General features: G+C 35.3%; 1 protein-coding gene across 5 annotated transcripts in view; it reads left to right on the plus strand.

Annotated features, from left to right (window-relative positions):
- Positions 1-26,809, plus strand: part of PNPLA8 (patatin like phospholipase domain containing 8) — a 39,496-nt gene extending 12,687 nt beyond the window's left edge. For all 5 annotated transcript variants that reach the window (XM_015627820.3, XM_033514778.1, XM_015627821.3 and 2 more), the window contains 4 exons: positions 1,279-1,336; positions 3,469-3,663; positions 22,141-22,336; positions 24,216-26,809. In XM_015627820.3, coding sequence (XP_015483306.1) covers positions 1,279-1,336; positions 3,469-3,663; positions 22,141-22,336; positions 24,216-24,490 — 724 coding nt within the window. In that variant the 3' untranslated portion in view covers positions 24,491-26,809. The remainder of the gene's footprint in view (positions 1-1,278; positions 1,337-3,468; positions 3,664-22,140; positions 22,337-24,215) is intronic.
- Positions 26,810-27,206: the final 397 nt, after the last annotated feature.

The raw sequence follows: 27,206 nt of genomic DNA on the forward strand, positions 1-27,206 counted from the left end.
CTTCATCTCCTTCTGTAATCAGTTAGTGAGTGCAGATGTCACTCTTCCCCTTCAGGCTGGTCTTTCTGAGACTAGAATCAATGCAAAAATAAAACAGTGCTACTGGTACTAGAATTGTGTCAGCAGGAGTTTTCCATCGTAAGACTGAAGCCTTCCTTCCTTCCTCCCTGTCAGGGACATGTGTGCAGCCATCCTTCAAGCACAAATATCCACTAGAAGAGCAGCAAATTGTCCTAATTGCACATACAGTCTGCATGGAGGACTGCTGCTGCAGTAGCCTTTTAAGCTTCTTTTATCTTCTGACCTGAGTAGATTGATAATGGTGGTGATTTTTAATATTGGAGGCGCTACTCCCTCCTGTCATGGGTGCAAGCTGTAGATGGATGACCACATAACAACAGCACGTGGAATATCTTGTCTTAAAAAGTGTGGCAGTATGGAAAACTGTCATTGCAGAATGAGGTAGATGCACCACCAGTGTTTGGGTGGGCTGTGTTCTAGGGGAGGAAGAAAGCTTGCTGATTTAAAGAAAAGCCTGTTTGGAATCATTATCGGTGACCACCTACTCTGTAGGAGTTCTATACCTTTATTGTAAGCAAATCAAAGTTGAAGTATATGATGAGCTGAGATTACTGGCTAGTATGGTAATTTGCTCCAGTCTCCTCTACTGTGCAGAAGGGCTATCTTCTAGTTAGCAACAGGAATACTGACCCTGATATGATGAGAAATTACAATGCAGACCATGAGTGTGATTTATAAAAAAATGTATTTATGTGAAAAAATATTACCTCAAAAAAGAACAGTAAATGCATATTGGATTAGTGTTATGCAAGACTACATGTAGATGTTTTAACTTTCTTCTAAATTGTATGGAATGCCATCTTTCTGTCTGTAGCTTTTGTTCCTGTACTACTTACTAAAATGTACTACAGAAGAATGCTTTTCCTTTACTGTAGAAGCACTTAATGATTCCTAAATGTAGCAAAGTATTTTGCCTAACTATGTAATTGAGTAATCCTAATGATTTATGGTTAAGTATGTGAACTGAGTACCTTAAATTAAGACCTCTTCACTCCTCAGACTTATTTCCAACAGACTAGAAAGTTTGAAATATCCATTCAATCAATTGAAGTCAATTGTAGAATTCTGATTGTTAAAGTGAAATACAAACATTGCTCCTTTTAAATGCAAAGGTCTCAGAAATAAGGATGATAAAAATATATGTCTTGTTCATACTAAACTGATGGAGCATTTTCAATTTTTTATACTTTCTTGTAGAGAAAAAATGGGCTCAAATCTTATGATTGAAACTGCAAGAAAGTCCAAATGTCCAAAGGTAAGTACTGTTTTTTAAGGTAAATACTAATTGTATATTTCACAAGTACTTCTAAGAGTTCTGAGTAAATTCTATACACAGAAGAATATTGGATAGACAGCATGAATGTTGAAGGGCTCTTTAGGTTTCCATATGTGATAACCCATGCTTTTAAAGGATAAAAATTAATTAGATTCTTAACTTTTGGCAGCAGTTTCTCATATTTTTCATACTTCTTGTTGGAATATATTGCAGAGATGTTAAAAAAAAACCAACCCTGTAAGCATAGAAATACTGGGTCAACATTTTGGGGTTGTGCAATGCTTGGTTTTTTCATGTAAGAATTCTAGTGTCTGCAGATCCTGTCATGTCAGCTGTGATCTGTGTTACTGTGTTGTAAGAGGACAGGGTTTTTTCTCACTTTGTTTGGAGTACCTGTTTTTCTCCAGTCATGTTTTTGGGTCCCAGGACCTCTTCTCTTCCTGTATGATAGAAAAGGCAGCAAGTCATAGGAGGGGTGTTAGATGCAGCAGCAGCACAAGAGTGAAAGATGAGAAAGCATGGGTATTTTATTTTTGGTGAAGGATAGGGTGTGAAGAAAGAAGAGAAATATAATAGGATATATTTCAGAACAATCTGTAATTAACAGGTGTTTTGGTGTCATAGCACTATATTCAAAGCTTTACTGTTAAATGGAAGATATTCACATTTTTCTAAACATAGAAACATGTGCCTTACTGACTGCGTTCCTAGTCCATGTCTAAAACAAGGACATGAAAAGGCTGGTGTGGTATGTTGCTTTCTGAGAGAGAAGCTATCCTATGTTGACTTGAAAGTTATCTTTGAACCGGGATCTTTGGCTTCCTTCCATGTTCTTCAGTAATAAAACGTGAATATAAATAGAGTTGAAACTAGCTGTTCCCAGTAATCACTTTATAGTGCTGTCAGTGGTGGCACTCTTTACAAGGCACAGCAAAATCAAAATAAAACATGCAGTTCTGTGCTCTGCTGCTGTTAAATTCATCGCAAGATGCGTTTTTCCAGAAGGTGCTGAAACTTAGACTTAGACTGCTGTACATGGGTATTGCCAAAAATGAAAGTATCCTTTTAATAAGTTTTCTATTAAATTTTCTGAAGTTATTTTTCTTACTGCTTCTGGTAGTGCTTAGAATTAAACCTTCCTTTTGAGAAAAACAGGAAACTTTTCTGTCATCAAATGATGGAGTTTGAATCAGGCAGTTTTGCTTTTGCATTGTAACATGGAAGTTACACTTTTGTTTCCTATAAGGATGGATTTACAGTGAGTAAAATTATTTAAATTAAGTAGCTGAAGAGTGAAAAAGCATATAGTGATATCTCTATATGCTTATGATAGTGCCATTGAGTAACATTTCATGAAAACACCCTACTCTGTAAAACAGTAAACAAGATGGAATTGAACACCCACTTGGCTGCTAGAGGGTTGTTTCCAACAGTGTCAGCCAAGCTGGCTGCATCACCTCTAAAGGCCTTGCACATTCTAACACTCATCCATACCTACATGTACTTTCTCCTTGTGGTTAGATCTGTAAGATACAGTTGGGGCTTTTTCAATGGAAATACCATTTTGGCTTTTCACTTAGATAAACATATGTGATTTCTGTTATTGACCTTTCAGTATCCTTACCAAAAAACCTTGAAAGACTTATGCTTGACTCTTGTGCAGCAGAGATTCTTACTACAATTCTTTAACTCCAGTTGCAATATTAAGTAATTATTTTCCTGGAGAAAGAAATTGACTGACAGTTCTGACATTCATATTTAATGGCATTGTTGTATTGCTGGTTACAGACTTCTGAGAATTAAATACTATTCCAAAAGGAAAAGTATTTAAAAATCATATAGTTGACACAGCATTTTGTTTTAATATCATGCGTATTCATAGAAACAGGTTAAAAATATCATTTTCTTTAGGGATTTGGGTCTCTTGTTTGTGTTTTACTTTCACTTTTTAAAAATTAAACATTATAAAAATGTAAATAAATAATGAACTTAGTAAAATGCTAGAGGTGCATTGATGTATAAATTGAATTTCATATGGTGTGAAGCTTTCATTCTCATATTATGGTTATTATCATCATATATAACTAATTTTGTTCCTCCTCACTCACTAGGTAGCTGCAGTAAGCACCATTGTAAACAGAGGAACACCACTGAAAGCATTTGTGTTTAGAAACTACAACCACTTTCCTGGTGTGAAGTCCCATTATATTGGAGGCTGTCAGTATAAGCTGTGGCAAGCAATTAGAGCATCATCTGCTGCACCAGGTTACTTCCAGGAATATGTTTTGGGCAGTGATCTTCATCAGGTAGGTTGAAAACCTCTCCTTAAGTAGGTATTTTCCAATTTTACACCTGAGAAAAAACATGGTTTGAATCTCTGAATTAAAACTAAGCAAATAAGTTGGTAGCACAAAAGAAATTTAGAACAGATGGGGTAAGAAAGGATATTTTTAGCTTCTATAGCCCTTACAGAACTAGAAAGGCTTAAAAATCTTAGTCTTCTCAGTACAAACCTAAGCTCTTCTGCTGTTGCTTTCTTTTCTGACTGGAAGGAAACCTTATATGAGTTGTAAATTGCTTCTGACTTCCTGCTTGCAACTGGTATTTCACTGAGCATTATTTCACTAAATAGATGGTATAACTTAAAAATCTAACAATACTGTAAAATGTGGAAAAACATTTTACACTCAGCATAATTTTTATAAGTGCACAATTTCAGTTTTTGGTCTACTTTTTAATTCTTTCCATTGATAGCTTATTCAACTTTACCCTGGTTCTGGGCTAGTAAGAGGAGTAAGAGATGCCGCAGCAGTAAGATTAAACTTGGAGGACAACTGCAAAAGAAATTCCCTTGAGGATAAAGCAGTGTCTCCTATCAACAGTGCATGTTATTTAATTGTATTACAGCCTCTCTTAGCGACTCTGATATGTAAAGAACAAAGAAAGTTAATTTCCTTTTTTAACCATAGGGTTTTAGTCCTCCAGTGCCCCTGTATTATTCTGCAGTTCTCCTGGTTTTCAAAGAATACTTCTTGCAATACATACTAATTTAGAACTATTAGTATTTATTTTAATGAATACCTGATGCAGATCTTTGGCAGAAAAGACCATGAAGGGTTACTGAACCAGAGACCTTCAATAAAGAGAGCATAGGATTGAATCATTTTAAGTTTAATAAAAGCATCTGTTACATTTCTGTCATATTAATTCATATGATGGCATTAGCCTCAAATGCTGAAAAAAAAAAAGTAGCATATTTTGAGTAATAAGATGTACCTGGATCACATACAGTTGTCCATTGGAAGACTGTGTAATATCCTTAGCGTTTTCATGTGCTTGAGTAGTACTGAAATTTAAAGGCTAAGAGATAAATGAGTATAAGATGAAATAGAGAAAAATTAATTTGATTAAGAGGTGATGAAAAGAAGCATTGGTACAAACAAACAACTAAAATTTCATTTGGAAAAAGCATATTTCTATATTTTGATTCAACATGTATAAAGTGATGAAATAATTCAGCTATATAAAAGCTCTATATAAATTAAGGAGTGAAGGGCTCCCATGGAGGGTAAGGTTCAAGAGATTCTGAAATGTCTTTCATTTTATTGTTTAACTTTTTTGTTTAGTACACTCTTCCCCCGCTCCTTCCCTTATCTGACTGCCCCCCACAACCTTCTCAGTTATGGTACATCTTGTTATCCTCAAAACGTTTTAATCAACTGCTATCTGAAATAAGCAAACAAGTTTTGAGGGGTTTTTAAATCTAAAAGTGGAATAACACATCAGGTTCCAAGCCAAAGCACTGCTTGAAATCCTGAAATGTGTTCATGTTCCATCTGGCCAAGGAAAACTGGGAAGGGAGCTGCTTTAGCCTTGGGAGCTGTTCCAAGGTACTTCTTAACTGATTGAATGGGTCAGTGTTAATCTATGTGAAGAAGTTTTCTTTCTCTTCTCACCTTTCCACCCCCTCTTTCCTTGAATTGAAAGTACTTGGAAATTGATCTGTGCTTTTACATTAAAGATAGCTGAATAAACAATATGATTTTATAACTTCTGCACAGTGCTTTATACAATTGTTTGTCTTAACGTAGTTTCTGAGTTGCCAGACTTGTGTGAAATTCAGTAAGGCTGGTACTTACTTCATCTATGTTAGCTTTTAAGTCCAGTTTACCAGACTACAGAATGTATAATTAGTGTTAATGGAGATCAGATCTGGTATTTTCAGACACAAAGGGCTGGAATGAAGTCTACTTTATTTTTTCTTTGCTCCAGAGTCTTTGGACAAAGCCCTTCCATCTGATCTTATAAACCCTGTTTCCCAAGTTCAACATTCTTCTCTATTTGATGTATTATAATTACTGGAAAGCAAGGCCTTAGGATGCAATTCACCTTTGTCAGCCATAAAGAACTAAATATGTTCTCAGTACTAAAACAGTTTATTGTAGTAGAACTAGAAGCTAAATTTTCAGATTCAAATTTTTTCATATTAGCTGAAAAATATCTCTTCTCCTCAGCCAGGAATGTTTAAACACTTGAATTCCTATAGGAAACACCATTCATGTCTGACATGCTCTTCTTTCCCCAGATTACACTTTTCTTACCCCTTTTCTTACCACATCTCTATTTCCATAATCATTTGGTTTGTGTGGGGGTACTTGGATGTCCAGGTACTAAGTTACTACATGGCAAATGCTCCATAACTGTTTTCATGCAGCTTTCTAGCAGAGATTATAAATCCACTGCACACTATGAAGCAACCTTGAATCCCCTTGTTTTAAACCTGGGGTAACAGCTTCTGTGCACGTAGCTGATTGTTACCCTTATTTTCCTGGAAGTTAATGGTGCCTCATTGGAAAATGCTAGTTATTCAAAAGTTTAATCTCTGCTGAAATATCCAACATTAATTGAAAGAAATACATATGCATAAATACATTTTAAAATAGAATCCTAAATGCAGTCATTCTGCCTTAAAATAGCTTTCTTATTAAAATATGCTAATACTGAACTCTTTGTTCTTACAGTTCAAATCATAAATATGGGAATAGTAGGTTCTTGTTAAGCATCTTTATTCTGAAAATGCACTGCAAGTATAATTTTAAGTTCCTTGGTCAGTAGTACATCTGTAGTGTATATGGAAGATCTTGCTCTTTTCTGTATGTACACTGTCTAACAAATTGAACTGCTTTTGAACTACATGAATAAATGAAGCATAACATTGTTAGATGTTCTTGATAGTACTGTGATTTTTGAAAAGTGCATCAGCACAGTGTGCATTAAGTGTAAATAATAATTCATGCTGAAGGCTTCAAAATTTTAATATAGTGTCAGATGGTATTTTAAGAATTTTTTCATTGATTGGGAACTTCCATTAATCAACAAAATCTGTTTTCTGAACATAAACTGTGCTAGTTTCTTACTAATTTATATATAGCCTGCCTCTGAAGTGTTGATATTTCTAAACAATTCCAAGAAGAGAGGTATCCAAAATGTATGTGAAAATTCAGACTACTAAGTACAATATTTGTTTCCTAGCTTTGAAGTTTGGGACTCTAAGAATTATAGAGAGCAGGTTCTGTATTTGTTTCTCAGTCGGTTGTACATTTAAATGTGAGTGAGAAACACTCTGGCAGTTCATCTGACTGAAGACTCTTCAAATGTGTGAAAATATTTATTTTGATAATGGAAATTCAGTGTATTTTTTTTAGGGTCATCCTGCATATTTATGTCTTATGTTATCTAGCTTTTGTTGGAATCGGAGTCCTTTCATAAACTATCTGAAGTAACTGAATGAGAGTTACATGTAGGGTTGAGATGAGTTCTTAAAGTTTGTATGTATGACTCTAGATTCTTATGGTGGAGTCATGGCTGAACTGAACTGTTGGCTTTGAGTTGCTTTTCTGTAATTGTAGAGTTATATGTGTATTGTGTACATACATGTGTGCTCTTTCAGTGGAAACATTTCAATTTGATTTCCTATACTGGGCACTCTCAATGTAAAGTGTGTTCATTTTTTAATGAGGTAATAAATTAGTTTTACAATTTTTCTGATGTCATTGTTTAGAAAGAGGTTTCTAGGTGTCTGAACATTACTTGTGCTGCAGGTGAGCTGATGACTTGGTTTGTTAAATTTCTGCAAAAAGCCATCAGTTGTTGCAAACAGCAATATTTACATTCAGGTCAATCATGCCGCGCTATCTGGTTCCTCTGTCAAGTAGGAAAAAACAGTGCAGCTGTTGGTAGATGAGGGGAGTAGGATTAATGCTCTTTGTGGTTCAAAAGAGGAGCACATTAACATTCAAAGGGATTTAATCCCTGTAACATGCTTCTCCAGGGAGCCTGCAAGTCAAGAGAGACCAAGTCATGATGTTACATTATAGAAGCTGTATTGCCACATGTCATTACCTTTATTTTAAAATGTATTTTTTTAAGCACCGAAGGCTCTTAACCTCTCCCCAGTCCTGCTACAGCCAGTGACATTTTTTTTCCCTCTACTGCCCACAGTGGGGTGTTGTTTCTTATATCTATTTTTTCCTTTTTTTTGCTGTAGTGTGAGAAGCATTTGAGGTACTCAATAATGTCACTTCAGTAGACAGTAAAGTATGCTGAGGAAATTATTAATTAAATTAATTAAAAGAGCAATTTAAAATGTAAGAAAATCATTATACACACTTCATTTAATAGCTTTTACACTAAAAACTAAATTCGTCCCACAGGATTAATTCAAAGGGCAGCAGGGGTTGTGTATGTGATGGTGGTAAATTCAACAAAGCCACAGATTTTTCTCAAATAAAATATACCAAATTTAATACAAAGTACTTGATCACCTCTTTCTTGACAGCTTCCCATGATTCCATTGCTGTATTACAGTTCCCTTTATTATAGTGCTGATGTGATGTTATAGTGATGATAAGATTGTTCAAATAATTGTGTTTTCTTTGAGCAAAGATAATAAAGCAGTTAAATTGGCACCTAGTCTGTTAGTGGAGTTTTAATAATGCAGGTGTAACAGGATGTGTGATGAGAGTACAATCTAAAAATATAAAAATATATGTAGTAAAATAGATAATAAAACTAAAATTTCAAGTTACACCTTCATAGGAAAAAGATAATTCACAGTTTCTACATATTTTTCAAACTTTTCCTTTCTTTCTAAGAGGTAATAAAGCTGTAAAGCCAATTCATCTTTGTAGCTTGTTACAGGAGAGGCCTTCAAAAGTGATTCACTTAGTGCATCCTACCCTAATTGGTTTTACATGGTAGCTTTTAAAATTAGATTCAAGGGTGCTTCCCAGGCTCTAAGAAGACATAGAATATAGGTCACATTGAAGTTCTTTTCATTCTTAGGATATGCCACGGTGATCAGTATGCACCAGAGCTTATGCAGACTGCGGTTTAATAGGTGTATCTTGTTCTCACAATGATAGAAACAACTCTTTCTTTGTTTCTCTACTTGTTGCCATACACATTTGCCTACAGCCCTCAAGGCAGTGTTGCTTACTGTTTAAGGAAAAGGGAATTTACTGGAACATGTAAGCTATATGGATATCTGTTTCTCTCTTATGGATTCTATAGGTTTGGATAGCAGCTCTGAAGGTGGATGCACACTGTGCAGTTTACCGGCCTTTGTGAAATTGCTGTAGTTACTGTGCCATTGGTATTTCGCAGAGCAGACTGCTTGAAAGATTCCCTGCAGGGGCTTGCTAAGTGACATGTTATTGGCAGATTTGTTCAGTATAATGAAATTGACTGTCTGTTGTTTAGGCATTTAACTTGGAAGCATTCAAATTTTTATCTCAATTGTTTCAGAGTGACGTTTTCCTAATACAATCTTCAGAGTGCTTATTTAAAAGAAGAAACAAGACCTTGCTCTCAAATAAGCTGTATTCATTTAACTATTTTTTTGCAAGACTTCTGAGTCCATGTATCTTCAGTGGCACTGTTGGCCAGCTAGTATTTCCTATAAAATAAATCTTGTAAAATCAGAGGAGCTTGCATAGAGTGGAAAATTATGAACTGAGTCTATTCAGTAAACTCTGTACAGGCAATCTAGGTTTTACATTCGTGTTCTGACGTTGCAGCCATTTATTTTCCTAGATGGCTTGTTTGTCCAACACTGACCTAAATGGGGCCATATTTCCAAAGAAAATAACCTTGTGATATTCATTGCAAATAAAAGCCCAAGGGTGCAGTGAGACCATTGATATAGTTTTACCTATTCCCTCAAAGAAAGCTTGATTTTAAAATATGGTGGTCTGATGCTTAATGTGAAAAATCATTTCATGTTTTGTCAACTACCATCAAGCCTTGAATTTGCCTTCTGTTGTAGTTTAGGATGCTGCCCTCTTGCCATTGTCGCAGGGGATAGGAATAATTTTCACCACGCAATGTACAAATGTGCATTAAGTTCATTATCCAGTGCATTTCCATTCATTGAATAGGGCACACTGTCTAAGCCCTATTTTCATGTACTGAGCTTCTCTTCTAATACAGATTAATCTGTGGTGTTCATTTTGCCAATCTCTTCAAAGTTTCTTTGCATTTCAGTGTTTCTTTTACTTGGGGTATATTTGTGTTGTTATTTTTAGTAGCAGATATATATATATAGATATATTTTATTTTTTTTATATTTTTTTTTAATTTTGGTTACAGAATTTAATTATTTCAGCTGACATTTCCTTAGGAAAAAAAATATAATCAGGGAATACAGAAAAAAACAATTTCTCTCAGGTCAAATTCAGTCCTTTGTCATGATCACCACAACAGCATCATAGGCTGTAATAGATGATGATGTAAAGCTGTGTTTGCTGCTTCTACTCTTGCAGAAGGTTATTTCAATAAGGTATTCATTTTTCTCATGGCCAGCAAATTTCACATTTTCACTCTTAAGTCTGTTCCTAACTAATGGATACAAATTCTTCTAGTGCAAATACTGTTCTCTAATTTAATTAACTTTTTTTCTTGTAGTAGTTACCCTTCTGATGCTTATATAAAAACATATATTTTTTTTTATTTTTTTAGTCTTAGGTATGCCAGTCTGTCTCAGTTCTGCAAAACAGACTCTGTTCTCTTTGTCATCCTAATGGTCTTCCACTGCACCTGCTACATTTTGAATAATCTTTCTTGAAACTGGACTATTCAGTATGTTTTTGGCATTGTTGCAATTCTGCATATAGTAGAATCAAAATTAGCCCTTTTAAATCAGAAACAAAATTCAGAGGAGTCAACTTGGTCAGGCTGTAACACAGTATTCCATGTGTTACTGTAACAATATGATGTGTTTCCTTTTTCAGTGGAAGATACAGCTCAGAGTTACACTTGCCTTTCCAGCTGAAACTTTATATGTTGGTGGTTTAAATCATTATGTGATAGTTCTCTACTCAGAGATTTCTCATGATGGTTCTGATATCAACTGTATTTTGTCATCTGGCCATGTACTTCTTAATTTAGGGGACTTGTGAAAGTGCAGAATTTTTCTTTCAGTTCTTTCTCCCCATCTACCTGCCTCCACTGCGGATACAGATACTAGGTAGTTCATGTCCAAATCCTGAACCCTTCACAGCAATTATCTTCAATAATGGATTCACTCTATCTCTTACATTTTGTCCATTTTAAGATCAAATTCTTTAGCTGAAAACATAGTTTGTTTCAGTTGCACTGAAATTAAATCTAATGCTTGAGCCAAAATGTAAGGAAGAAAATTGTCTTAAGAAATATAGGTAGCTTGAACAGTTCTATAAATAAAAGTTTAGTTGGAAATCCAATTTTAGTTTGCAATTGCAATATGAAATATAAAAAATTAGTGGAGTCTGTAATATATTTAGTTCTGAAAGTTGTCTGTAGAGGTAGCTTACAGCATTGAATGTTACATGGTTTTGAACAGATGAATGACCAACATGTTTTAGGTAGCATTTATAAATGATATATCAATAATGAGCCACCTACATTCCCTGTGGGTCATTACTAGTCTTTCTGTATTTTTCTCAATGCATTTTGATGTTCCTGACATTTTACTGTTGTTTAATAAGCAAGCAGCTAAAAATGTAGACCAATTAATTAGGAAAACTAATATCAATGAGTAATAGCAATAACACTGATCAAGTTACTGATGTAAAAATGTATTGAGTCTAAATGTTTCCATTGTTATCTTGTGAAACAAAATTTAATTTTTTAAGGTTTGAAAATTTAACATGGTCACATTTCATGAAGACTAGGATATCTCCATATCTAGGATTCCTTGCACACTTGTAGTGGCTTAATATTAATGTAATGGTTTTCTGCAGCTCCTAAAGCTTTCTCCTTAGTCCAATATATTCTGCCATAGCAAATAGAGTATTTACGTGCTTCCTAAGTTGAATGTTGTTAGCAAGGACAAAACTTTTAGACTGTCATCATCTGAATACAGAAGGATTTTATTCAGACCCATGGGTTGGGGTTTTTTTCGGTTGGTTGGTTTGGTTTTGGGATTTTAACTGTGCTATTGAACCTTGCCCATGCTTCACAGGTATTGTAAAAGAACCTGAGTCTCTCTGGGGTCAGTGTAGGTTCAGCCATCAGGGCTCATTTTTTCCTTAGGTTACACAGTGTGACCTTTACTTGTAATATTACAGGCAATTCATCATTTGGCAAACACAGTTAAAATACATACTGTTTTTGTGATGTGTGCTGTTGTTAGCTGCAGAATTAATGTAATTAGGTCTGTCATGCACAACTTACACTTTTAATGAAATAATCTGACAATATATTTTATTGACAAACAATTATTTCTTTTATGACATCTACTGATATTTAGCAAACTTCCTCAGCATCCTGTAAGCATATATTTTCTGTATCTGACATAAACCCATAAATTCAGTGATGTCTTCAGAGCAGCTAGTCATTTTCTGTGAATTAATGACTCACTAGGATGAGCTAATAATTCAAGATAATCACTGAGGAGTCTACCTCAGACAGGCATTCATTCTAATGAATGTAAAATATATTATTTAATGTTTTGTATATAAGAGCAATAGTATTGAAAGTTCTCTGAAGCACCGAACATGACATTTGGGTGTATGCCAATTGTATTATGGTGTTGCTTGGGAGAAAAATAAATACTGTATGGAAAAAGAGTTGAACTGAAATGGAAGCTTTACAGTAAACTTTAAAACATTATTAGATTTATTTTTTTTTTACTTTGTCATGTGATCTCAGTATAAAGTCTGCAACTGGTGTGGCAGAAGTACAAATATAATTAATGCAACTTTGGATTTTCTTTAATTGTGAAAGAATGCAGTAATAGAAATTCAATATTGGTATCATTCAATAATATAAATACAAATGCATTTAATTTTCATATGAAAATTAATGTACAAATGTACATTATTAATGTACAAATGTTTTCTCTAAATTTTTCCCAATGCCAGTTCAAGGGAAATCCCTTTTTCACTGCACTCTTCAGAACTATGACAAGTAACTTAAATGTTTATTTTTCAAGTGTCTAAAGAGAAATAATAATTTTGAGACAGCATTTCAAAATAATGAATACAAGATGTTTATTTCAGGAATCTAAAGGAGTGCTCTGCTTCTCCCTAAATAAGGAATAAGTTCTTTCTGTAGTTGTTAGAAATTTTGTGTATAGGAGGATTGCATTTATATCTGTCACCAATTAGGGCCTCTGTTGGGAATCAGCATATTGCAGAATATATTATAGTTGTATGTAAATGACCCAGTAGTCTCCTTCTTAGCATGAAGCAAGGGTGAATCTTCCCAAATAAATTGGATTAATATTTGTATAAGGAGACAACTGTAGGTCATTGTGCGCTTTATAAAAAATTACTGAAGTTATTTAAAAAAAAAAAACTCACTTAAAAAGCAAAGTGGAACACACTGTTAGAACAAATTGTTCTTGGTCACTATACATTTTTGAGATTTGTTAGAAATATTGGCATCACCATCCATTGCTTGTCAGCAAGATAAAGAGAAAACAATTTTGCTTCTGTCCTGTTTCATGTTTATAAAATTTTATATATTTTTGACAAATAGTTCGTTTATGAAAATAAAGATTTCCTGTCATATTGGGAGCTCCTCTTCATCAGTTTCATCCTCAGTAGCACTCACCAGTCTGACTGATTACTCCCAAGAGGAAGCTATAATTCATGTATATTTCAAACATATTTGTATATATGTAACAGAATAACATAATCATGTAATCTTCATATTGAAAACGGAGTATTTGTGCTGAATGCTATAGGGGGCTTGTTTATTGTATAGTTAAATCTGAATATATAGATTTCTTTTTCACAAAGCATTTGTCAAAAACTATAACTTTTTTAGCCCTGTGATGCTTGACTGAGGAAGCCTTAAAGCTTAGAGTACATGTACTGACATTTTCATAATCAGACTGGGTGCCCAGAGCAGTGAAGAGGACTAGGCTGGGATGTGTATCTTGAAGTTAGCTGAATTGATAGACCTTACTACTTTAGGCAGGGAAAGAATTCTCTTTCTCATTCCTGCCCTCTACTCTGAGGACATTTGCTGCTCCATACATAAATGTATTGGGATGATTTTATAAAATGATTTGGCAAGGCATACCCATTTACTTACTGAAAGTAGAGTAAATGTTTTTAAAATAGTTACCTTAATTTTTCTAAGAAGAAACCCCTTATTATTATACAGCAACTCCTCAAACTCGTTATTTGCAGCAACTAGACTTAAGCTTATCTTAAGCATGTTTATTATATTTATGTTGACTTTAAGCACAGAATTTAAAAATACTTCTCAGAAGTCCATTCAGAATCTTAGCTTGTCTTGTCCTGTGATAGCTTTGTACTAATTCTGTCTCTGCTTTTTCACAAAGACAATAAAAGTAAACAACAGAGCAAGTCTATAAGAGTGAACTAAAATGCAAAGCATGTCTGCATAGGCAGTGATGTGAAGTGGTTACTATGGAGCCAACAAACTCAGCTTCCAAATATCAGACTTGGCTTTCATACATTATATATCCTTCATTCAGTGCTAGATTATTTTCTTCACAAAGTTTAGTATCATTTAAATGACACCGTGCAGTGCACAAGGTGCTATACAGAACAGTCACAAGGCTCAACTTGAGTCTGACAGAATTAGGAAATGCAATGAGAGCCTATGAATGTAGTGAATTTTCTTGTGAGAAACAATTGCTCTCTCGTGGTAAAGTATGGTATGATTTTTGAATTTTAGTATTTTAATTTTAAATAATTATTTTCATAGTACTGACTTAAGTATGTCACTGGTGATTTTTTGCCCATTCACCATAATTATTTATATAGGAGATTTTCAGAAAGTCCTGTGCTACCAGCCTTCTGAGTGCTCTGGAACACTTTCTTTGAGACTTTGCAGTCCATTTTCCTCCTGATTGTAGAATTTGCACCCATCTATTTCACAAAGTTTAACCAGGCCTTTCTGTACCTCTAGAACTGTGCAAGCAGCGAGTCTCCAAGAGAGTTTTTATTGGAGCATTTGTTTACAAAAGGTGCATTTTCGTGCTTTAAATAATTTAAGATCTGTACGTCAAGTCACAGGGGAGCATTGACTGACCATTTTGCAGCTATCAGAACAATGATAGAAAATACCAGCTACAGCTTTAGACTCCTTGTTACCTACCAGCAAGCCCCAAAACTATGGTTGCTGTTGCCTTAAGGAATTTTTGTGAAAAAAATCTGCGGGAAAGAAATTAATTGGCTTCATCTGGGAATAAGGTATTAAATAAAACAGAACAAATGAATGTTGTTCAATGAATGTTTAACACCTGGAAAACCTTTGATGAAAGACTGAAAACAATGTTCTAGTCCCTGAGTTCACTACTATCACTAGCAAATTTGGGGTTGTATTATTAAGTTCCATTTTAATATTAACTTATCTGATTACTTCCACTAATTTTTGTTTAGAAATTTTTAGAAAGCTTTTTTTCCTACTGCTTCACTGCATGATGACATTGGAAGAGTTATGCCCCCTTTTCTTGTATCTCCTTGCATTAGCATTCCTACTCCAGCACTTGCTGTTTGGTGTACTGCCAGCAAATTAAGTTGACTCAAGTGTAGAATGGTTTTGCAAAGTTCAGCAGATGAAGCAGTGTCTGGCACCTGCCACTGCACTGAGCATAGCTGCAGAGAAGGGAAGGGGTGACTCGTGTGTTTGGGGAAGTGAGAAAGAGAGTTTGCTGTAGGATTGAGATCTAGCTAAATGAGAGCAGCGAGGGAAATGTAGGGAAGGCCAGATAATCCAGGAATGGGAGAACAGAAAGAAAAAGGGATCTGACCTAGCTCTTTGCCTAACACTGAGTCCTGAGTCAAAACTTGGGCCAATTCCACCTGTTGTGGGTATAGGTCAACAGCTCACTTATTTGACGGGTTCCTGTAAGTTACCCTTTCTATTAAAGATTGCAAGGTGTGAATCATAGACCCATTTATGTTGGAAAAAACCTACAAAATCCAGCCATTAACCTTATACTGCCCAGTCCAGCACTAAACCATGTCCCTAAGCACCACATCTGAATGTCTTCTAAATACCTCCAGGGATGGTGACTCCACCACTTCCCTCTTCATTGTGTTCTAATGTTTTTTGATTAAGACATTTTTCTTAAATATCCAACCGAAATGTACAGGCACTCCTGGCACTACAAATTTTACATTTTCCACAAGACTGAGACTGGACTGATAAAATTCAGTTTCTAATAAGAATGGATTTGGAAAAGTAATTTCATTTTACAGCAAAAATTACATGCATCATTCATGCAGTATTTCTTTATATAGGGTAGAACCTTAGTAAAACGAGGAGGAGGGGGCCGCAGGTGGTTATCTAGTCCAACCTTCTGTTCAAAACAGGCTAAACCTCAAAGTTGGGTTGCTCAAGACTTTCCCCAGCTTAGTTTTGAAAATATCTGAGGGTGGAGATTCCATGGTTTCTCCAGCTCTTATTCTGTATTTTTTGAAAGAATCTGAGTGTTTCTACTTTAGACAGTGAAACACTGATTAGCTTTCTCCTTGGATTTCTCTTCTTAATGGGGTATGCAAACATAGTTCCCTGCATCTCTTCTTATATATTGTGTTTCAGGCCCCAACCATCTTAGTGGTTCTTTACTGTATGTGTTCCACTTTTTCAGTGCTTTGTAACTGGGTGTGCAGAGTATCTATCCCCAGTCTGGCCTTGTGCATACTGAGTGGAAGGGGATAGTCACTTCACTTGATCTATTGGTTTTGCTTTTAGATCCATTGTGTGTTGATAATATAGTAATTAATTGAATATTCTGTTCATGTGGCCTCTCTTTTTTCTGTATGCACACAGGCAGTACCATTCCCTAGGGACCTAGCTAACAATACCCAGGAAAGGAAGACATTCCATCTGTCAAAAAGGATATAATAATAGGAGCCGAAAAGGTTTAGGGCTGCACGTAAAGTTAGCATTGCTTTGTAGAATTTGAATTGTAGCTTGAAACTTATACTGTAAGTTAAAACTTGACACAGTATAAGTTAAAATATCTCTTTATATCAACAAGATTTTTGCAGCATCATATGTGGTATAATGATCATTGTTTTGTTTGCATTATTTTGTATTGAGACAGACAGGGATTGATGTTGCATTTCTGCAGCCATAGGTCAGATAAATTTGCCTTGTTTACTTCCAGATGTTTAATTGCATGGAATTTTAGAGTGGCAAGAAAGCTCATGAAAACTGCCATGGATGAGTAAGCTGTTGTTAGTTACCAAGACATTCCATACTACTGGCAATCAATCAGTATTTATGTTTATTGCATGTTGGTTAATGTATTTTCATAAATATATTTTAAAAGCTGCATGCTTACAATAAAATACTTAAATTAGTAAGTTATAAGTAATTTAGATGAGTTTATAGCTATTTTATATATATATATAAAAATATATATTTTATCACTATAAAATAAGTTCAACAGAATCAGAAAAAAATTAAGACAGATTTAGCAGCTCTTCAAAACAAGGATCGGTGGAGTTTCTTGTGATCTCAGTATCTTATGTACAAAATTGTACATAAAAAATCAGTGATCAGTGATCACTGTCTTGCATACAAAATGTGGAGTTAATCACTTGGGAATTCTGTTCCTGTGTCTCAAAGGCAAGCATAGAGAAGGATGTGTCATAATTTCTTAAAATTAATTTTAAAATATTTAGATCTGGCTTTCATATTTCTGTATTGCTAGGTCAGTAGACTTATTGGGATGGGCTTTTTTCCAGTTTTATGAAGTTAGAGGAATTCTTTAGAATCTGTAGGGTTAATTTCTAGTCTTTGATTTTTAGAATGTTGTTTACATTTTCTTAGAATGCACATAAAAGTGAAATTGTAACTAATTTTAAAAATGGTGAAAGTACTTTTTCACAAGAATTTTAGCTTTTGACATAATTAGCTGTATGGTTGCTGGAGCTGCAGATTTCAACAAATTACTGCAGTATTTCCTTTACTGTGTCCTTAATAGTACAGTTTAATTAACAGCATTATTTACTCCTTTAGTAGTTGATCATTATCAGCAAAAGCAGTATGATGAACATTGCTTTTTTAACAGAGTAATCTTATTTGAAATATTGATTAGGATGTGGTTATTATCACCCATAATCTCTTGGAGGAGAAGAAAAAAAAGTCAGTTTCCTTTCTTAGTCCTGCTTCTAACTTTCATAAACTGACGTGTCTATTATCTGTGTAAATGCTAGAAGCTGTGTCTAAATTGAAAATCATTAGGAATTTATTGTCATTACAATAAACCTAAATTGGAGAATGTTTAAATATGGAAATCATATTGCACAAAGCTGTTAGTTATCATCACAAACACATTTGGTATGTGTAGGTATTTTATGTTCCTTTGATCTTGTGTTTGTCAGCATTACAAAAATATTGTGGTATTCTAGTATTATATACCCTCAAACTTCTGATAACAGAATATTATGATAACTTATGATAACATAATTTTCCTATGGCATAGTAGTCATGTTTAATTATATTGACAATATCAGTGGAAATATATTGTAAGCATGTGTTTAATCTGGTATTTAAGAAAATAATTAAACACCATTATGATAATTATTAAAATTTTAGCTAAAGATTCATAGGGAATTATATAGAGGACAAAAACATCCTTATATTTAGTTTTCTAGATTAAACATGAGGAAAGGATAATGGGCACTGAAGAAACCATTCATGTTAGCAGTGTATTTAGCATTTTGAGCAAGGCGGATGGTATCCAGAAAGGGTTCAAAGAGCTTTTTGTAGGTTGAAATGAAAGGATAATTAAAAGAATGAAAGCTCAAAAAACTAAGCTCATTAATCCTGTTTTTACTTATCTAGCAAGCTGTAGTTACAAGGAATTTCTGTAAAATGTTTTTCATCTCTAAAACCTTTTTTATTCTAAGTTCTTTCTGGGTAGAGTCGTTTTTTCTTATTGTTCTAGTAATGTGATGGTCAGATATGGGATATATGGACTTCAGGAAACTTTAGAATATAGGGAGTGCTTGCATCATACCTATTCTAGTAAATACTCTCTTTTATATTTAACTAGTTTGTACAGATTCTGAATGGATATAGCTGTCTTCATCTCTGCTATTGATAGTGTTCTCAAATTTAAGTTTTGCTTTTTTAACTGCTGGTTTTAAGGCATTCCCAATAAAAAAAGCTGTTTAATTCAAGTTCCAAATTAATCTTTCTTAGTTGGAGTGATGGTCATTTTACTTCCAGGAAGTGCTGAGTATACTTCTTGAGATTCAATGGATCAAAATCTCATTGTCTGAATGCTTCTTGGGTTTACTGTCATTCACACTGATTCTTATTAGTCCTGCAATATTTTATGCCAGCCTTATCAACTACACTTATAACATATTGCTAGCAAAAGATATCTCTCCTCAATTCTAGAGTAGCATTTGTTCCTAGTAGTATTGGGCTGAATTCTGATCTTCAGACAGCTTAAAGAAGCCTCATACCCCCAGGACTGGTCTTCACAGGACCTTGTATCATCCTGATACCTGATGAAAGAACAATACAAAAGAGCTTAAGGCACCAAGGAGATCTTTCAAGTGCATTGATGACAGCAGCTGTCGTAGTTGGTGGTGGAACCAACAAGGAAGGGTGCTTTGCTGGACCTGGTGATTATGAAGAATAAAGAACTGGTCAGGGATATGAAAGTTGAAGAAAGCCTTGGAGGTCTGGATCCTAAGGGGAGAAAGCAGGGAGGAAAAAAAGGACTAGAGCACTGCATTTCAGGAAAGCAGACCTCATCCTCTTCAGAGCTCTGCTTGGAAGAATCTCATGGACTATGGCCTTGAAGAGAAGAGGGGTCTAGGAGAGCTGGCTGATAGTCAGTAATCACTCCCTCCAAATTCAGGAAAGGACCACCCCAATAAGCAGGAAATCAGGCAAAGATGGCAGGCAGGGATAAGCAAGGATGTCCTAACTGAACTCCAACATAAAAAGGAAGCCTACAAAAGGTGTAGGAGAGACAAGTGACCTAGAAGTATAGATGTCCTGACCAGTCTTGGTGACGTGGCACTAGGAAAACAAAAGCTGGCCTGGAGAGGGATATAAAGGGCAAAACCAAAAGATCTTACAACTACACAAGCAGCAAAAAGCTAGGGGAAATGTGTGCCTGCTACTGACTGGGGCAAGAGAGCTTGTGACAAACTATTTGGAAAAGTCCAAGATGCTTAATGCTGCCTTTGTCTCACTCTATGCCAGTAAAAATGGCTTTCAGGAATCCCAGGCCCCTGCAGCTAGAGTGAAAGTCTGGTGCAAGGAGGATTTTATACTTGATGGGAGAAGAACCAGGTTAAGGAGCAGTTAATTGAACTGGTCATACATAAATTCATAACGTATGATGTGTAGCACCTGTGAGTGCTGATGGATCTGGCTGAGGCCATTGTGAGGCGACTTGATTATTGTGAAAGATGATGGGCTATTGGGAAAGCAGATACCATTCATGTCTTCAGGAGCAGCAAGAAGAAACCTCTGGGGAACTTCAGGCTCATTGACTTCAGCCCAGTCCCTCGGGAGATGATAGAGGAAATCCTCTAGGAAAGGATTTATAAAGTCATGAAGGACAAAAAGGTGATCATGAGTAGTCAGCATGGATTTAAAAAGTAGTTTACTCATGATTGACCAACCCTGGCAGCCTTCTGCAGTTGGTAGACAAATAGAAGGTGTTGGATGTTGTTTACCTCAGCTTTGTACACTTACCTCCCATAATACCATACACAAGTTGACCAAGTGTGAATTAGGTAAATAGACAGTGAGTTAGATACAGACTAGCTGAATGACCAGGCCCAAGTTGGGATCAGTGTCACCAAGTCAAGTCACAGTACTAGAGGTGTACCTAGGGGTCAGTACTGGGGCAAATTCTATTTAATGTCTTCACTAATGACCTGGCTGATTGGACAGAGTATACCTGCAGGAATTCCATGGATGATACAAACATGGGAGGAATGACTGGCACATGAATGGTTGGGCCGCCACTCAGAGGGACCTCAACAGACTGAAGAATTCTCATGAAGTTCAAAAAGGCAAAAGGCAGAGCCCTGCATATGCAGAGGAATAGCCTCATTGCAATGAGTTGTAAATTAGCTTAACAGAGAAGGACCTTGTACTGGTGAACAATAAGCTCAACATGAGTGATGCCCACTTGCTAACAAAGCAATCCTAAAAAAGGGCTAACAGTATTCTGGGCTGCATCAACAGTGCTGCCAGTGATCATGGGGGATGGTCCTTCCTCTCTGCACTGCTGAGGTCACATCTGGAGTGCTGTTTCCACTTTCCCAGTACAAGAGAGACATGAGCCTGTTGGAGTTAGTCCAGTTCAGGGCCACAAAGATGATTAAGGGACCCTCCTGTGAGGAGAGACTGAGTTAGCTGAGACAATTCAGCCAAGAGAAGGGAAGGCTCAAGGAGCAAAGTCTACCCATGTGTACCAATCAAGAATGGGAGGGAAGGATGAGGAAGCTGTGGTCTTCCCAGTAGTGTCCACTAGTAGGACAAGAGAAAATGGTGTAAATGAAAACATACGAAATTTCATCTTAACACAGGAAAAATATTTTACTCTGAGGGTGGTCAAGCACTAGAATAGGTTGCCCACTGGAGTTTTGGAGTCTCCATTTGTGGAGATACTCAAAACTCAACTGGACGTGGCATTGGGCAGCATGCTGTAGCTGACCATGCTTGAGTAGGTGGGTTGGGCCAGATGCACTCAGTAAGTGCTTTCCAACCTAAATGACTTTCCAACTCTTAAATCAAGGCTGTAACATCCTGTGTAATGAGTGTGTTTACAAAGTAAGCTTTGGCCAAGCTTAGTTCTTTTGATTCTTCTTTTTTAACTTGTTTTGGAACCTGCAGGTAGTGATTTGGGTTTTGTTACAGAAAAATTTCTTGTAATAACTAATCACTAATAAGTATTTTGAGGGAAAAATTTTTGATTAAGAAATTGTCAATATGCATATCTGTCTTACTGAAAAGGTTTTCAGAAAATGAAATCATAACTTCTCTAGACATTCCAGTGAATGCTGCCGCTTCAGCCTGCCACTTTTATATAATGTAGTAGAACCAAGCACAGCCCCAGCAGCTGCTCTGACTTGCCGAGGCCAAGCTAGGCAGCTGCTGCATCACACAAACAGATTCAATTCAATTTCACAAAAGTTGGAAATTAATGCTTATTGGTTTTAATTGGTTTTGTATATTAGGGCTATGCTAGTTTAATTTGTAGTTGCAGTTTCTTTTATGACCGTATCAGATGTATAGCACCAATATTTGTATTTCTTCTTAATTTACAGGATGGAGGTCTGCTCCTAAATAATCCTTCTGCGCTGGCAGTTCATGAGTGCAAGTGTCTCTGGCCGAATGTTCCATTGCAGTGTCTGATTTCACTGGGCACTGGTCGGTACGAAAGTGAGGTGAAGACCAATGTCACACACACCAGTCTGAAAGCTAAACTGACAAATGTTATCAACAGTGCAACTGATACAGAAGGTTGGTGTCTTAAGATACATTTGTACTGTGACTGTCTAAAATTTTATTTGTTTCTTAGAATTATAGTTCCAATTCAGAGAACAGTCTTCAACCTTTCCTTTCATCTTTCCCCATCTCCTCTCTACCAGCCCCATGAAATTAATTGAAGCAGGTCTCTTTGTAGCTTACTATGTATAGTTTTAGTACCAGTATTATGTATTTTATGGAGGATAAGTCTTTTTACTTGAGTTTTAGGATAAAAAGCACATTCAGGAATTTGTTTAAAAATCATATTTTCTTATATTTTATTTGTTTTTCCCATAACACAGAAATGCTTAGTAGATATAGAACATTGATTCTAGAACAATATAGAGCATCAATTTTCAACAGCTTCAGAAAAAGTATTTGATTTCTCATATTTTTTATATATGCTTTTATACCTTTACTCTTCCAAGGACTGTACTGTATCTGCCAGTGCTAATGACTTCCATTGCTGTCAGGAGAAGCCAAACATCTGTTTCTAAAGTAAATTTGGTTCCTAGATGGGAGTACACTGGAACTGTCACTAGCAGTTTACATCTGTTTTATTTTTATAAACAGGAAATATTGATACACAGATAATTTCCCCCTCCCATTACAAAGGAAACTGATAACTGCAAAAAGCCAGGGAACAAGAAATGCTCTTACAGTCTAGATCCCTTGCTCTATAGTCTCTGTCAGCTGACTGTCACTAGTAGGAAAAAGCTAAATTTTGGATTGCCTTTTGGTTTGTGTAAAGGCAGTGGAAATTGTGGGAAGGAAATATGTGCTCTCCACTTTTTATCAGAAAGTTTCATTGCAGCTGAAAAATGAGGCAAGAAATTCAAAGGGAAGAGGAAGAAAGGAAAGTTCATTGTGGAGACCAAGGGAAAAGAAATGGGAAGAGAGGAGAGTAGATTTGAGCAAATGGGAACTTAAATTATGAAGGAAAAAAAAAAAAGGGAGAGTATTAAATAGGGCAAGAAAAACTGGATGTGGTGAGACAAGAACAGACATAGCTGAGTTATCTGCAAGAGGAGAAGCCAAGCCAAGAGGATTTCAAATCTACAAGAATCTTTTGCTTTGATCTTGTCCATAATATTTTTTTTTCACTTCAGACATTTTATATTACAATAGATGTTTAAAAGAATGGAGGAACATGGTAAGAAAACAAAGAAGATAGAATGAATACTGAAGGAAGTGATAGAAATGGAATTTTAACTAGGCCAACAAAAAGATCTAAAAGGAGAGAGAAACAGGTTATAAAATAGTAACATATTAATGCATTACATAGTTTTTTATTTTACTAGTTAGCTGAAGTAATATAATTTAACTTGAATGTTTTAAATTAAATGTGTGTTAAATTCAAGCCTCAAATCTGTAGTAATGTGTTTAAAAAATAGTTTTAAACAAAATAAAGCTTCAGTCCTACAAATTTTTACTTTGACATTGCAGAAGAACATCTCTTGTTTTCATAATACCTACTTCTGTTAGTACCAAGTGTAATAAGTCACAGGTATCCTGAAATGGGAAAATGAAAGTTACATTCCTGCTTTTCAGGATATGCTCTTACTTGTTAAGGAATGGAATGTAATTAAAAATCTAGATAGCTGCAAAGTCTACTTAATTGACATACCAGTAAAGTTGTCTTGGAATAAAAGATGAAGCTTTTCCAGAGTAAACAGAGCTACAGGATCATCTACAAATCTTCTAATGAGAAAGGGGTTTCAATAAGGCAGTGGCAGAAAAATGTTTACTCAGCAAAGCAGCTCATATTTACTCTTACTGTGTCATTCCAGAGCAGTTGTTGTTCAGAGCACTTGCAGGATGTTAGACTCTCTTGTGGGAATTTAACTGTTTTCTTCATTTGTTTTCAATACAGAAGTTCACACCATGCTGGATGCACTGTTACCTCCAGATACTTATTTCAGATTTAACCCTCTTATGAATGAAGACATACCCCTGGATGAAAGTCGTAAAGAGAAACTCAGTCAGCTGCAGACAGATGGAATTCGTTATTTAGAAAGAAATGAAGAAAAACTGAGAAAAGCTGCAAAAATATTAACACAAGAAAAATCAGCTTTGCAGAGGCTTCAGGACTGGCTAAAATTAAAGGCTGACATGTATGAAGGCTTGCCATTTCTTTCCAAATTGTGAATAAGTAATGCATGAAAGATAAATGTAAATCTTCTTCCAGAAAATCCATTTGGTACTGTAAAGGAAGAATATTGATTCAGGGTAAATAACATCTTTGGAAAGCTATCAGAATTCTGGAGAAAGCCATTCAGGATGGCTGTTTTGTGCACACTTGTTACAAGGTTTTATGGTGTTAATTATTTCTGGAACTTAATGAATCTTACTGTTGCTCTACTTTAATTTCTGAAAGTCAGTAAAACTGTAAATTATGGAAACAATTGTGCAATGCATTTTTGGATGTATGTATGATAATTACAATGGCAGAAAACCTTTATTTATCAACTACCAGGCTTATTCAAAGTTAACAAAAAAACCTAAATCCTCATTCACTTTAGTGTAGGCAATATACCTGTTAGGCTGTTATGTAGGCAGTGAATTTAATAGAAATGTAATGTTCTTGCAAAAACTTAGCCTGTGTTAATTGCACTTTTACTTCTGAAAAATAACATTTAATTTTTTTTTTTATTTTAGTGGATTTTGTACATAACAGTATTGAGTAAAATGTTTGGATGACTGTAAATGGCCTATTAAATTATCAACATCACCGGGTATTTTTAGAACTTTCTGCTTATTGTTGTTATGGGAATAACTTCAGATTGATTAATTTTTTATTTGAAAGTAATCCCAAGCCCAAAACTTCATGTGAGCAGCTATTCCAGTTACTATTACTATTAGCTATTCCAGTTAGCTATTCCAGATAAAGGAAATAAAATACTGAGATAGTTCATATGAATGAAAAAGTTTCTTAGAAAAGCTTCAGGTTTGGGTGCCAGTTCTAGTCAGAAAGAAAATTAGAAGTTGAAACATCAAATTACATAAATTATATGGGTTCTCCTGAAGTTATGTCAGGGCTGTGAAGTTAATGTTTAGAACTTACTCCAGTCCTACTGCCCATTCCTTTGAGCATACTTCCTGCATATCGTGAGCTGTGACAACCCAATGTATCAAACAGCATTTTCAACAGCAGGAAGCTATGTGGGAGTTCTTCAGAACAGTGCAGTGCTCTTTCAGGTGCACACAGCTGCTGTCACATGTTGGCAGGTACCTTTTAATAAGATTGTTTGCCACGTGCCTCGGTGAGTGTTTGCCTTGTAGTAGGCAGCTACAGTGCATGAGAATACTGACTAGATAAAATATAAGTTCTATGCAGTAGCTAAAAGATCCAATTTCACCAAAATCAGTGCATTTGTCACTTTGCTGTCTGGAACTAATTACCTGCCATTGCATTATCTACTAAAAATAGCATTTATTATGATAGTCACCTTTTGTACTTGTTTTAAAACATTGAAAATATTAGGCTGCAGTTTGGAAAGGAACTATGAGGCAGACATCTTGAGATCCTTGGAGGTGCTACATAGTATTCTTGATTGTGCAAGAAAACATTTGATTGGGATGTTTTGTTTTTTTTTAATTTGATCTATTTTTATTTTTGACATGTATTATTTTTCTCAGACATTCATCCTTTTCATCCTCAGTTCTCTCCCTTGTATTTGCCATGCAAGGCAGAGATTTATGATCATAATCCATCTTTCATTTATACAGCCTCCCTTTTGCATAACAATTACTAAGAACTGAGTAGAAGAATAATGAGATCAAACCTTTCCCATAGGTGTGAGATGATTTAAGCATATTAAAAAGAAATGCCAATATTATTCTGATAGTGGTACTTTGTACAGAGTTAAACTGTGTTGCCAACATCCTAAGTCAAAACAAACAGTATCAGGTAGTCTCATGTAACAACACACATTGCACACATCCTTTCTGGCAAAGAGCAAAGTCACAGCATCATCCATGAGATATCAAAGGCATTATTCTGAATTCATAAGTTTCCAGTCACAGTTTTTTGGGACAAATATTATCCAACGAAACACATACCTATCACAAAGTGATAACATTTCCATTTAATTTTTTTTTTATAAATAAAATCTCATGTTCTGAGTATTTTATTTCAAATAGGGTAAGATCTGGATTTGTGACAATACTGTTTTTGCTGGAAGCTGCTGTCTTACCTTCATTCACTACTTTTCCCCCTCTTCTTTATTGCTGTAACAATATTTTTCTTAAGTGTGGCTTTTAAAAGTACACATGGAATTGAGTTTAGCTATGGAGTAATTAATTCAGACTGTTCTGGGCCTCTGTGTACATAAATTTACAAGATGCTTGTATTGAATGCCTTCAAATTAACTCTGTGATCCTTTGTGTTGCAAGTGCTGCACTGTCAGTCACTAATGAGGAGTTTGTTCTCCTTGCTAAACCGTATTAAAATGTGGAGATGCAATAGGTATTTGACTTGAGCTATAATTAGATTTTGGTTGAAAAAAAAATAGCAATTTGCCAGAAATCCTAACTACTATGGATGTGTTCCTACAGCACTCTATATAAAGTAAAAGTATTTTCCGGAACTTTTAGGCATTGGCTGTGGAATACTGCATGATACTTTAACAGCAGAAAATGTAGTAAGAATTGTGGTGGAATGAGATCTTGCTAAATTAGGAAACAGAATTTTAAGTAAAAGGGGTTTATTGGTAGGGAGCAGAGGAATTAGCACTGGGTCAAATACAAGCAGGTTTTAACTGATTGATGTGATGGACTGAAGAACATGATAATTCCCTTCACAGATGAATCTAGCAGGGATCATGAATATTTTGAACAATATGATTGCAGTGCAGCATGGATT

The sequence above is a fragment of the Parus major genome, chromosome 1A (assembly GCF_001522545.3).
Source record: "Parus major isolate Abel chromosome 1A, Parus_major1.1, whole genome shotgun sequence".
Classification (NCBI taxonomy): Eukaryota; Metazoa; Chordata; class Aves; order Passeriformes; family Paridae; genus Parus; species Parus major.